The sequence below is a fragment of the Rana temporaria genome, chromosome 2 (assembly GCF_905171775.1).
Source record: "Rana temporaria chromosome 2, aRanTem1.1, whole genome shotgun sequence".
Taxonomy (NCBI): domain Eukaryota; kingdom Metazoa; phylum Chordata; class Amphibia; order Anura; family Ranidae; genus Rana; species Rana temporaria.
Window position 1 is genome coordinate 185,215,635 of NC_053490.1, and position 14,795 is coordinate 185,230,429.

Here is a 14,795-nt window from a genome sequence, read left to right on the forward strand (position 1 = left end):
CTCTTTATTCACACTCACAAGTACTACCCCTAGACAGAAGAATTTGGTAACTTAATACGCCGATCCCAAATCAACCAGCGGCTCCTTCGGGGGTGAGCGCTACAATAATGAGCTAGTATGCGGTGCATATTAGTTCATTATGCCTTTGCCTTGCAGGTTTTTCTTTTTATATAATGTGCGGGTATACAACTGCTTTAAAAATGGCGCCGTTAACATCCAGGTAAATCGGAAGTGATGTTAGGTCATTGCTTCCGAGTTACCAAAGCCGAGGGCCTATCAAAGCCAATCCAGGCTTTGTTCAGCTTTCCGATCAGCCGGCGGACGGGACAGCTGGTCATTCGTGCCTTTCCGGTGGGATAGCCAGAGAAGCCGCTAGGATTGCTTTTACAAGGGAGCTGACCAGAGGCCCTAAAAACAGCACTGGGATAATTCTTGCAGCTGCAGGCATCATCCCGATATAACTACCCGAATTCCAGCGACGTATCGCTACTTTACTGGTCCGGAAGTGGATTGAGGAACATTGTGTTCTGACAATGCACTGCCTTGTGTTTAAATAAATACCCTGACACTTTTACAAATACCGCAGAGGCTGGAAAAAAGCATAGACGTGAACGTGTCCCATAGGAAACCAAGGTTAATGGACTTTAGTGCGTTTCTGCAAAAAGCACAAAAAAACGCATAGGTGTGAACCATAGGTAACTCTACCAAAAACAATGTAGTGCAAGGGTGTGTCTGTTTGGATACAGATTAATTGGTTAGATCAGGTAGGTGCTCATATTACATACTTATGGCACATGTAAAGTTGATGGTACGTATGGTGTCCCTGATTAAGAAACAAGTCAGCAGCACCCATATTTCTACCCTGACAGGCTCTCTTTAAAGTGGCCAGCCAATCAAACTTCTCAGAATGCTGAGCCACCTAAATAAATGAGCAGCAGCGTAGTGATGGCTCTGTCTGATCCTAGGTGTGTCTGGGCTAATAACTGACCTGTCAGACCAGTTACTTCAGGACTAAACAGAGCTTAGTGTTACTTCCTCTTGTAAGAAGAAGACTCATATCTTCAGCATGTGGCCGGATACACAGGAAGGCGCTCCTCCTCCCCCTCACACACACACACACACACACACACACACAACGGGTTAACCGGCCAGCACAGTGCAATACACTGGTGGGGAACATGGTCCACATTGCGCAACGCCAACGTCCAGATGTTTAGTACTGGATTGTTTCCTCTCATTACAGCCTGCTATATAAGCAACGCTTAGTGCAGGGGCATGGGAAAGTGAAAACAGAGGCCACGTTAACCCTGGAGAAGGTGGCTCACCACACACGTTACAATCAGACCATACAATCGACTTTTCATTGACCAAAACTATGTAATAAAAGGGTATATCTAAACGTTCCAATCTGTATCCAATCAGGCAGGCTCTTGTACTACATACCTGTAGTTATATCTATGCTCTGATCACACTTATGCAAATTTTGCGTGGATCAGATGGGATCCGAAAAGCATATATTTGCATGTCATGTAAAAAAATAAAAAAAATCCCCAAGGAAGGCTATTCCCATATATACGGTGCAAATTTGATCCGGTTCAAAAAAGGGTCCTGTGCGAGTTTAGTGCGGTGTGAATTTCAGCTCCATAAACTTCTATGGGACCAAACTGAATTCGCAGTCTAGTATTCACTGCAATTTTTTTATATAGATTTTATAGAAAAGAGAATCGTGCATGTGACCACTCCCCTCACAAATTTGCATGGAAACCACGCATGCTAAGAAAAATTCACATTGCAATGTAAAAAAAAAAAAAAAAAAAAAAATAATATCAGAATGTGAATTCACACCGTGCACCGCTTTGAATTTGTGCCACATCAGTGTGATCCGGGGCTAAGACTCTTTTCACACTGAGGCGGTTTTGAGGCATTTTTGCGCTAGAAATCATACCTGTAAAGCGCCTGAAAACCGCCTCCCATTGATTTCAGCGTAACTTTTTACACTGCTTGCGGGGCGCTAGGAAAAGTCCTGCAAGTAGCATCTTTGGTGGCGGTTTGGGAGTGCCGTATTTAGCACTCCCAAAATGCCCTGCCCAAAGCACCTGAAAAGCGCTTCGGAAAGCGTCGCAACACGGGCACTTTTAGCCCCTTCTTTGGGGTTGAGCCTATGTTCAGACTGATGCGATGTGGGAACCAGTGTGATCACACTGCCTTCTGCGAACCGCTGTGGGTGTCATTACATTCTTAATAACACCCCCAGATCAGTTTACAGATCGCAGTGCGAACTCGCACAGAAATTGGATGGCATAGGTGAGAACACCCATGCAATGCGATTTCAGTGCAGGGGAAGAAAAGTCCCTGTACTTTTTTTCCTGCGAACCGAATGCAAGTTCAGCCATACATCTGTATGGCTGAACTCGCATCTCACAGACATCGCATGTAATCTGCACCGTAGGTGTGAATCACATGCAATGTCTGTGATCGCAGTAGTGTGAACCTGAGCTAAAAGCTCCCCTCTAACAGCCAAAAAGCGCTGCTTAAACAGTGCTAATACGAGCGCCACTTTAGAGCTAAAGCAGCCATGACCCCAGTGTGAAAGGGGTCTGAAGGAAAGTGTGCAATAACATGTGCGGTGACATTACAGGGTACAACTAGAACGCTAACAAAGTCTATATGGAGTACAGATGGTTCACCTCACTAAACTGGGCCGATTTACTAAAGCTACCCATACACACAAAGATTAGATTTCATTTGGTTTGCGGGTTCCTCCACCCATCCCCAACAACACAGGTATATAAATCTTCCACTGTGACTACTGTACTTTGACAGCTGGTGTTGCGGGCTGTCAAAAGACCCACCTCTGATTGAATGCAGGCGCTACTTAGCCGACGATTTCCCGATCGGCTTCTTCAATTATTTTTTTCCACATGCGCGAATACGCACTTTAGTTATCCAATCGTGTGTAGATGAAATAAGTCATAAGGAATTTTCTTTTCACTTGACTGGATAATTGAAGTGAATAATTCATATAATTTATGGCGTTCGCATTCTCAGCTCCTTTAGGAACGCATCCTCGCGGAGTACAAGAACAAACAGTGTATCACATGAGGGTGGCTTGTACTCATCCTGTGTCATGTGGGTTCCATCTTGAATTTATCATGTACACTGTTATTATTTACACAGCACACCCTGATGTGTCAGTTTGTGTGTACACTCACTGCTATACCTTCTCTGAGGTACTATAGGAGTAGATGTCCACTTTTAGGCCCCAGTCACACCTCAGCGTTTTGCATCTCAAAGCTCCAAAACATTCAACAACCATAATCCTATGCATTTTAATGGTGGCCGTTCACATATGCATTTTCTGGCGCCTGTAGCTCAACGCCTGACTCTCTGAAAGCTACTACAGAGACTGAATTGGATGTTTTTGGTCCCATAAATGGGAAAACCTGGATACACATGAATGGAGCATTTTCACATGTTTTTTAGCCTTTAAACACCAATCCCCTCCCTCTAGTGCTTTCCATTGGCTAAAACAAACACCAGACGCTTGAATACACATGTAAAAGGCTTGAACTACACTTCTCAAACGTTTGTATATGTGCAAAAGAATGTGCAAATACACTTAGCCTAGGTTGTGCGGGTTGGGAATGCTCGCAAAACCATGCGCGTTCCTGACCTGCAGGCAAAAACACGCTACTCTTCAGTAGACATGTAAAGGTGGCAAGAATTCTGAAAGTTCACCTTTCTTCCAGGTTTTCAGGCCTCGGCAGTTTGACTGGCCAAGCCACGATGAAGTCACTCCCACACATGCTCACGGGAGTCACGGCCAAGACATGGCTCTCTCGATGGAAACACCATCCATTAAGAGCGCAGTGCGCTGGCGCCGGTGATGTCACCGTCTGCTACTATAGTAAATACTGGCTAAAGAGTGCATGTTTAGGAGATATTTACTGTACCCACAGGCAAGCCTTATTTAAGGCCTACCTGTAGGTACAAGTAAACAAGGTAGGCTCTGCTACCACTTTAATGGCAACCCCATGAATCAGCAAAATACCTGCGTTTTTGTGTGCGCACAAGACCACATGGTGCCGCAGCGCATTGCAATTCTGTGTAGTCTGGTTTTCATGAAAACATTCTAGGACTTCTTTACCTGTGTTGCTCAAAAGTGCAACAGCCCATTCAGATGAACAGGCTTCTGTATCAGCAACGTGTGAGAGTGTGAATTTTGCCTAAATAAATACGCCTGAACATCTCTCTGGTCAGGTGTGAATGCAGCCTTAAAGTGAATTTCACGTATCTCAGAGTTTCTACACACCAGCCTCACTGCGCAGCATTGCTGAACACATACACAGAGCAACTTGCTTCATGTCTTACTGCTTCAGGTCAATAGTGCGTTGGTGTGCAGTGAAAAAACAAAACAAAAAATAGGACCTATTGCACTTGCCCATAATGCTTAAATGCATCACAATGCACTGCCCTGCATAAAGTTCATGAGGTTTAGGCCCCATTCATACTTCTGAATAGAAGAGGGCAGGAAGCTCCATTGAAGGCAAGAAGACTGACAGCTCCGGCAGCTATTTGTGACCACTTTTATGTCGTCTCTCAAACAGCGATTACCTGCAAATGATGGGCACTGGACACAGGCAGGAAGGAAGCTGCCATCTTAAAGGGGTGGTTCACCCTAAAAACTACTTTTTTTTATTACACTGGCCCCCCACATTACAATACGATTAAGGCTATTATTTTTTTTTGATGCTGTACATACCTTTGTACAGCATATTCACCCGTGGCTTTGGGGTTGCGAGTCCCGCGGGAGTGGGCGTTCCTAACATGTCTGTGATTTACGTTTTGACCAAAAACGAGCTCCCCCCGTCGCGTAAACCGCGAAAGGAGCCGAACGGCGTGTCGGCGCTATACTGCGCATGCGCATCGCCGTTCGGCTCTTTTCGCCAATCGTGACGCGGCTTACGCGACGGGGGGGGGGGGCTAGTTTTTGGTCAAAACGTCAATCACAGACATGTTAGGAATGCCCACTCCCGCGGGACTCGCAAGCTGGAGGCCACGGGTGAATATGCTGTACAAAGGTATGTACAGCATCGAAAAAATAATAATAGCCTTAATCGTATTGTAATGTGGGGGGCCAGTGTAATAAAAAAAAGTAGTTTTTAGGGTGAACCACCCCTTTAATCCCCGTCTGATCTGCAGTTACCATAGGTGCCACACATGTGATCATTCATGACACCAGTAATTAGTTGGCTGAGAGCACAAGCAACTGTGAGTTATCGTTCATTACATGCCCTGAATGGAATGGTTTTGGGAAAGAACTAAATTGCCGACCTTAAAGTGGAATTATACTCACCTTCTTATCCACGGCTGTGGTCTTCTGGAACTCCCCACTGGGCACCGTGATTCGCTTCACGGTACAGATCTTCAGCTATTTTAATTGGCCCAGCCAAGATGACGTCACTCCCCACACATTCGCAGGCGCTCATTCATCTTGGTCTCGGTGTTGACAAAATTTGTTCACTGGGCTGTGTGCGCGCAGCTCAGTACAAAAATGTCATTTTGATACACGAGAGACATTGGGGTTGATTTACTAAAACTGGAGAGTGCAGAATCTGGTGCAACTGTGCATGGTAGCCAATCAGCTTATTCAATTAAGCGTTGACAATAAAACTTGAAACCAATTGGTTTCTATGCAGGGCTGTTCCAGATGTTGATTTAGATCAAGTGTGCCCAACCTTTTGAAGAGCGAAGGCCACTGAAGCGACTTGGTAACTGGTTGTGGGCCACAATGAGCTGATGATAGGTCCATGTCTACTCTGCGTATGCAGAGCGGACATGTACACAGCCCATTCTACTCTATGGGCCCTCCAATCCAATCCACCCAGACAGAAGTGGACGGATCCTCTTCTGTTTATTTTGGCAAATTTAATTGGAGGGAGGCGGTTTGTAAATGGACACAAGTCCGTCTACATCTGCCGCTCCGTAGGAGTTGAATGGAGGGTCCGATTGGGTCAGACTGATCTGGTGAAAGGGGCCTAAGGCTACTTGCACACTGATGCGCTGCGGTTTACCCACACCAAGGGTGCAGTTCAGTTTACCTGCGGCTTTCTTGCGGGGTAGCTGCAGTTTGCCATAAACTTCTATTATATCCTGCAAGTGTGGTGCACTTTCTGAAAGCGCTCCAAACCCACAGGTAATAACAGAAGTCTATGGCTCAGTGCAGGTAACCCGCAGGTATGGCTGGCTGTTGCTGATTGGGTATCACTCTGCCTGTGACAGGAGGCAGTACTATACAGGAAGCAACAACTTATGTGGCTCTGCTCTGCAGCCACTTGCTTTCTCTACCGCTGGCTTCATTCACAACAAACACTGATGCTCTGGGATAGAGGGTTGGCAATCTGTGCTATTTCAGAGCAGGAGGTTGCGGGCCACATCAGATGGCTCCATGGGCACCCCTGATTTAGATAATCAACCCCATAATAAGTCTCTTCTGCGTTAAAGTGGTAGTAAAGTTATTTGTAAACATATGGCGGACAGGCAGGGTATTTATGACAGAAGAGACTCTATTGGTCTCTTCTGCCATAAATGCATCCTTCTGCCTGTCAGCTGTCATGGACACTGAGCCGTACATGTGCAGCTCAGCAAACATTTATGGCCCCGATCCGTGCTGCAGTGACATTATCGTGGCCTGGCCTATCAAACAGTCGAAGGCATGTAACACGGAAGGGGGGACAAAGATGGAAGTGCCGGGGGCCCGCCGGATCGGTCCCACCGCAGCGCTGGAAGACACCGTATGACAGGTAAGTCTCCCATATTGTACTATATGCTGTGCACACTAGAACATTATGGCATAACCCACATGGGGGCCCTATAAAAACAAATTTTAGGCTTTCACACTGGGGCGGCGGGTCCGGTCTGTTTATGTTGCACTTTTCGGCCGCTAGCGAGGTGCTTTTAACCCCCCGTTAGTGGCCAAAGAAGGGGATAAAAGCGCCCCTTGCAATAGGTATGGGCGGTGTAGGGGCGCTCTATACACCGTTCCCAAATATGCTGCTTTAGTGTTATAACTTAATAAAATCAGAATGAATACAAAGATGCTGCTTGCAGGACTTTTTTTCCGTCCCACAAGCGCATCTCCCCAGTGAGAAATGGGAAGCAGTGTTCAGGGACTATTTTTTAGCACTAAATCGCCTGAAAACTGCCTCAGTGTGAAAGGAGTCTTAAGAGTGGACTTTACTTCTGCTTTAAAATCCTAGCTGTGGGCCAAATTCATTTTCTTACATAAAGTACCATTTTCAGTGGCTGGTAACACCAGTAAGTGGAGGTAGCTTCCTGGTCACATGATCGCTGTCACGTGATCAAAAGCTTATTTGATCACAAATAGTAGCTCAGGTGAGTTCAGATCCCAGTACAAACTCAGTGAGCCTGGCAGCAAGTATGGGCCAATCAGAAGAAGCCAAAGTGTTCCCCCCGCATGTAAACATGCCTCTGCCACTTCTGATTGGTCCATACAGGTGACAGCTTCCTGCCAGGCTCAGACTGGGATCTGTACTCACCTGAGCTCCTCAGTAAGTAGGAGTGTGGTGGATACATATGTGCAGCGGCTACCCCATATATGTGCTCAGGACTGGGCATTCTCCTGTTGTTCACTACAGTAAAATAATAGAAAATTAACTTTGAAAGTGACCCCACTGTACTCCTTTAGTAAATCAGGGTGTGACAGGCCCTATAGGGGATGATCGGGATGGGGAGCTCCCACACACACACAGGCCGACCACCGATCTGTGTGTGGACAAAGTTCTGTGCGGGGTGAAGCCATAGATGGAGGTCCCCCCCACCCACCCCTGTACCCCGATCTCCTCTTACCTGCACCCCAGACAGGCCGGTGTGCCCCAGGGAGACGCTCATACTGCCGGCCCCGAGATCCACAGGCAGCCCAGAACTCGGATGGCCAGTCCGGGCCCAGGAGGAGGATTGCAGGTCCGGAGTGTGCAGGAAGAGATTTGTGTACGATGATGATTTCCGGCGGCGGGGGGGATAGTCCGATCAGTGGTGGCTGGGATCGAGTGGGGGGAGATATGTCAGCCTGTGATTTCTCCGATCTCTCCTCCTCTACAGACCAGGAAACAAGAAATGTAAAAAAACAATAACCACCCACCTACCCTCCTCCTCCTCCTCCTCCTCCCGGCTCCTCCTGCTGCCGCCGCTCATCATGTCACTGCTGACAGCACAGGCTGCAACAGGTCTGTGTGTACAGGGGGGTCACACCAGGATCAGGGGACCCCCTTTATCTCATACCAACTGCAAAGGGAGACCCTTAAAGTGCAATTCCACCTACAGAGAAGAGAAGCTCCCCCCACCTCTTTTTTTTAGGGCGCAGGTACTTAGTTTTGACAGGTAGCCACTCCCACTAGAACCTCCTAGATCAGTGATTCTCAAACGGTGCCTTGTGAGGTTTGCAGGTGTACCCAGGGAGGTATGAAAAAGATTTCAAATTGAAACCTTGAACATATCGAAATATGAAAGTAAGTCAATATTGCAAAAGTTAAAAAAGTAGCATATATAAAAACACAGGGCCAGATCCACAGAGAAATAGATGGGCGCAGCGTATCAGAGATACGCTACGCCGCCGTACCTTACCTGGCGAAATTTCGAATCCTCAACTATTTTGCGCCGTAAGTTACGGCGGCGTAGTGTATTTCTGGCGGCGGAATTCAAATCGGCGATTAGGGGGCGGGTTTCATTTAAATGAAGCAAGTCCCCGCGCCGAATGAACTGCACATGCGTCGTCCCGAAATTTCCCGCCGTGCATTGCGCTAAATTACGTCGCTAGGACGTCATTTTTTAAACTTAGACGTGAGTTACGTCCATCCCGATTCACGGACGACTTACGCAAAAAAAAAAAAATTCAAATTTCGACGCGGGAACGACGGCCATACTTAACATGGCAATTCTAACTATACGCCGCAAAATACCAGATTTAACTATACGCCGGAAAAAGCCGACTAGAGACGACATAATAGAATGCGACGGCCGTGCGTACGTTCGTGGATTGTCGTAAATCGCTAATTTGCATACCTGACGCGGAAAACGACGCAAACTCCACCCAGCGGACGCCGAAGTATTGCATCTAAGATCTGAAGGCGTACAAAGCCGTACGCCTGTCGGATCAAACCCAGATGCCGTCGTATCTTGGTTTGAGGATTCAAACTAAAGATACGACGCGGGTAATTTAAAAGTACGCCGGCGTATCAGTATATACGCCGGCGTACTTGCTCTGTGGATCTGGCCCACAATGTCTGTCATTCATTGGTTCCTTTTTCGTAACACAAGACTTGTGCGCGATCTCGGGAGAACTTGATCGCTCGAATTATATTATAATTAATAGAGACCGTTCCATTCAAAATTATTAGTAGTTGTAATTCCGCCATTTGTGGTTCTGTGAGTTTGGATTTTCAGCATTGTCTGAAATCAAATCGAAAAAGAGAGAGAGTTCTTAACAATACATTTTTTTTTTAATCGTTTCAGGTGTGCCATGAAAATGTTTAGATCATAGGTGTGCGCAGCCTGTTGCATTAGGGTGCGCACGAAAGCTCAAAAACATGGTACCGATCTCTCACTGTGTTCATTCGGAAAGGGAAGGGGCCAGTAAATTACATTACCCCTTTCCCCACGCATCCTGAAATATCATCTATGGCCCAGATTCACAAAGCACTTACGCCGACGTATAACACGTTACGCCGACATAAGTGCAAATGTGCGCTGGCGTATGTGTGCGCCAGACACACAAACTAATATGCGCCTAAAAACAAGCTACACCCCGCCGACGTAGCTTGCACACGCCGACGTAGGGTGGGCGCACATTTAGGCTGGGCGCATGGTGCCGCTCCCATTGATTAGCCATTCAAACATGCAAATGAGGGAAATACGGCGATTCACGAACGTGCGTGTGCCCGGCGCATACTACGCGAGATTCGCGTAAAGTTATTCCCCATAAAGGAGGTGCAACCCGGCAACAGACATGCACAGGTCTGCACCAGGGAACACAAGCCAGCGTATTGTGCGTTGGACGTGTGTCTGGCTGGGCGTACGTTATGTTCATGGCGATCCGGCGTAGCGTCCACGTCACGGCGCATGCGCAGTTCGTGATAGGTACCTGTCTGGCGCTCGGCCCATCATTTGCATGGGGTCAAGCCTCATTTGCATGGGGTCACGCCCACTTCCACCTATGCCGACGTGCGCCTTCGAAACCCACGTCACGCTGGGAGCACTGGCTTGCTGAATGCAATGCTTGCCTCTCTGCGCTGCGTTGGAGTAGCTTACAGTGTTTGCTCTACGGCGGCGTAATGTGCGCCTTACTCTCTGTGAATCTGGGCCTATGTGTGCCCACTGCAGTAGCCAATGGCAGAGGAGGCAAGCCAGCCATACTGTGGGAGGGAGCACTGGGCAGCAGGGGGAATCTGCACTGCAGGGAGTGATTAGGGTGTGCCTGGGCACACCTGGCACACCCTGTGTGCACACCTAAGGTTTAGATCTTTTTGATGTGCCGCAAGACAAAAACGTTTTAGAAACACTGTCCTAGGTGAATGGAGCTGAAGATAGCCGGAGTCTGCAGTCACCACAGTCTTCCCACAGTAAACGTGGCGGCGCCAGGGACCCAAAGACCAGAGAAGAACTGGCCTGGGTGTAGGGTTGTCACCTGTCCTTGATTCATATCGCTTGTTTGTCGACTTTGGAGCCTCACTTCAATCTGATTCATCCTTCACATTAAAATTAAAGTGTAATTCCACCCAAAAGTGGAAAATAAGCGGTGCTCGCCCCCTTACATGCCACATTTGGCATGTCATTTTTTTTTGGGGGGGGGGAGTGGGTACCTGGTTTTGACAGGTACTTCCTGTCACACTTCCTTCTGCCACCATCTCGCCGCCTAGGCAACTCCTCCCCTTAGTCAGCCCCTCCCTCTCTGCAATCTTCTGGGACACGTTGCAGAAGATTGCCTGTCCACTAGGAGAACGCAGCGCAACTCGCGCATGCGCAGTGCGCAGCAGGCTGTGAAGTGGGCAAGCTGTCACAGCTGGGTGCCCACGCTTGCAATGACGACGCCATAGAGAGGAGGGGGAGAGGAGCGATGCTTCGGGCAGCCGCATCGCTGGACCATGGGACAGGTGAGTGTTTGTTAATTAAAAGTCAGCAAATACAAAAAGTGTAGCTGCTGACTTTTAATTATTTGCTGACTTTTAATAAACTTACAAGCGAGTGGAACTCCGCTTTGAATATATGTAAAAATAAATAAGTTCTTCACCATAAAAAAAAGGGTCTGGAATGGAGTTTCGGGGGGGGGGGGGGGTCCCCACATCATTTTTTAATTTTGACATGGGGCCTCAAAATCTGGCCACCTGGTGATCCTCCAACACTCCCCAGGGGTGAGCGGGTGCTACATCATTATCACATAATCAAAGAGCAAAAATAAAATAGAATCTCTTACCAGAGATTGCAGATGTCACCTTGTAATGAGCCCATGATGACAAGGCCCTTGTCATGATCAATTTTATTATCATATGTATTTTAAGGATTAATAAAATGTTTTAAATGCATCTGTCATACACAACATTCATTGTGATTATAGCCATACTGATTCATTATCAGCGTACAGGGCTCCCTACTTCATGTAAGGTTTAGCAACGCCATCATTTTATATTATTTATACATTACTTTTATTTCACATCATATTTTACATAATTACATAAAAAAATATTACATGTACTAAATAGTTACCTGATATTTTATAACTGTGTATAAAAAAAAACTTCTATCAACTGTAAAGTGCAAGCGGCCGGCAGTATATGCCACTACAGACAAGTCCTGGGCCAATCTGATTGGCAAAGCTCTGTTTCCTCCTGCCTTCCATAGCACCCATACCAGGGGCGCCATTAAAGGCTTGTGCGTTTTTTTTTATTTTTTATATCAAACATGCTATGCTTACCTGCTCTGGCAGTGGTTTTGCACAGAGCAGACGTGATCCACCTCTTCTCAGGTCCCCCTCTGGCGCTCTGGGCTCCAGTCCCCCTCCGCCGAGTGCCCCTATAGCAAGACGCTTGTTATGGGGGCACTCGTGCGTGGTTGCTCACGAGCCCTGCTCTGTGTGTTCATAAGAATCGGCCCCGCCCCCTCTCTCCACATAATCTCTGATTGACAACCAATGGCCCCTGCTGCTGTACCTGGGCCAATGAGGAGCAAGATCGGGCTTAGTTATGTATTTAGAGGGGCTGCGAGGAAAGCTGCATGCGGACAGTTTTTTTACCTTACTGCATAGAATGTAAAACCTTCTGCCTTTAGAACCACTTTATTGGGGCCCCATACAGCTTACCTGACAGGCACCTCTCCCACTCCCCCAGTATTGTTGGTCTTTGGAAGGCTCACACTGTACAAATAAGCCCTCCATCCTCCGGCATTGGTGTTATTCGGAAGGTTACACTATATAGTAATTAACCCCCCAGTTTTGGTGGCCACTGGTAACCCTTCCTCCAACATTGGCATTCAGTGGCCCAGATTCAAGAAGCACTTGCGACCGCGCAACCATAGGTTACGCAGCGCAAGTGCTTACTTGCTCCGGGGTAACGAGTGCTCCTGATTCAGGAACCTCGTTACACCGACTGCAGGCTAAAATCTGCGCGGCATAAGGCTCTTATGCCTCGCAGATTTTAGGCTGCATTCTTTCGGGGGCCGCTAGGGGGCGCTCCCATTGTGTATCAGCGTGTAGTATGCAAATTGCATACTACCACTGATTCACAAGCTTGCGCGGGCCCCGCGCAAGCCAGGTACGGAGTTTCCGTACGGCTACTTTTAGCGCAAGGCTGCCCCTTCTAATAGTAGGGACAGCCAATGCTAAAGTATAGCCGGCCTTCCCGCACCGTGAAATTTGAATTTCACGGCGTTTGCGTAAGTGAAACGTGAATGGCGCTGGACGCCATTCACGTTCACTTAGAAGCAAATGACATCCTTGCGACGTCATTTGCCGCAATGCACGTCGGGAAAGTTTCCCGACGGAGCATGCGCTGTACGCTCGGCGCGGGAGCGCGCATAATTTAAATGATTCCCGCCCCCGGCGGGATCATTTAACTTGCGCGCGCTTACGCCGGGTAAATTTGCCGGCGCGCCCTCGCAATTCACGGAGCTACTGCTCCGTGAATCGAGGGCAGCGCAAAATATTTGCGGGGGCGCAGGGCAAAATCGTTGCCCTGCTCCCCCGCAAATATCGCGCAATTCTACTTGAATCTGGGCCAGTGTTTCTTTTAAAAGAGATTGCTTAAATGTGCATCCTCACAGGGTGACACTGTGGATGCACATTTAGAAATGTGCCAACGTCCCAATATTTGTAAATGGACACTAGTTACGCTAAGAAATTGGACTTTAAACGGCACATGGGTACTTCATGTAAAAATCTAAGGGTTTTTATTGTAGAAATATATAAAAAACAGTGGTTTTGCTATTACACAATGTATTCCAATAGGAAAAGAAGGGTTCAATGCTGGTAATGCTGTATAAAGAAAAGTGCAACTGTCTCTTCCACCCGACAAAGATGTGCCACCATCACCAATGGTTGAACTCAACACTCACCAGACCCCAGGTCATAAAAGGCCCCAAAGTGGTGTCTTTTCTTTGTTCGTTAATGGATATTGCCTCCTTCTCCCTTTTACAAGATATCCTTAAATCCTCAAAAACAAGGGGCTCATCATGGTGTAGTATATAAAAACGTATTTATTAAAAATATATAAAAGATGCAGTTACAAGAAAGGGAAAAAACAATATCAAGCAAGTAGACATTGATGGTCAGACTTTCAGGCCAAGGAAGTATGGTTTTGTAAAAAATATATAATTTAATGGCATATAAATAATTTAAACAAGATATACAAAAAATAAAATTAAATACAAAAAATATATCACAAATTGATCAACAGCAAGTGACCACTGTACATTCCTCGGAAGTCGCCAACGCACGTTTCGCCGTGGGGCTTCTTCAGGGCGAGGATGAGGAATATAAATTTAGCAGAGAGATAGAGACTTATCTGCAATGATACAGTGTGACAAATTAGTGATACAAAAAATAATAATCAAAATACAAATTTAAAATGAGTTGAGGTATCATAGTGTGTATTTACATGACTGATGGTCCTCTGGCGGATGCATCCACGGGGCATATAAGACACAGGTGGAGACAAACAGGTCGAGAAGTAAGCTTGGGTAAAGGCTTTCACATATCGAAAATCTAGTTGACAAAGATATATATAATAATGATTCAATGTTGAATTCTTATCGTAGCTGCTGTCAAAGTGCGGACATAGATACCATATAGAGTAGTAAAGGTAAGATAAAGAAGAATGGTAAAGCAAAGAAACACAAAAATAAATAAATAAAATGAAAATAAATAAAAATGGGAAATAAAATAATGTTAGAAAGATAGACCAATTGTGAGGAAAAGAAAAAATGAAATACAGGTGAAATAGTAGGCAAAGAAAGTAAAAATGAAAAATAATAAATAAAAACCAAGGAAAATGAAAATAAAACTACATATATGTATATGCATATATGCACCTACATGCATACAAATACACACACATACACATAAAAGAAAAAATAGTAAAATAAAATTAAACAAGGTAGAAGATCATGTGAACAAGTGAGCTAAGTGCCACTACTACATATATCCTGCGGTGTTAATATAAAGAAAAATCGGTCACCATAATCACCTTGGATAGATCGAAAGGATCAAAAATAAAAATCCAAGGAATGGA

General features: G+C 46.3%; 1 protein-coding gene across 1 annotated transcript in view; it reads right to left on the reverse strand.

Annotated features, from left to right (window-relative positions):
* STK24 (serine/threonine kinase 24) overlaps positions 1-8,128 on the reverse strand; it is a 64,814-nt gene extending 56,686 nt beyond the window's left edge. The window contains exon 1 of the mRNA XM_040336131.1: positions 7,870-8,128. Coding sequence (XP_040192065.1) covers positions 7,870-7,911 — 42 coding nt within the window. The 5' untranslated portion in view covers positions 7,912-8,128. The remainder of the gene's footprint in view (positions 1-7,869) is intronic.
* Positions 8,129-14,795: the final 6,667 nt, after the last annotated feature.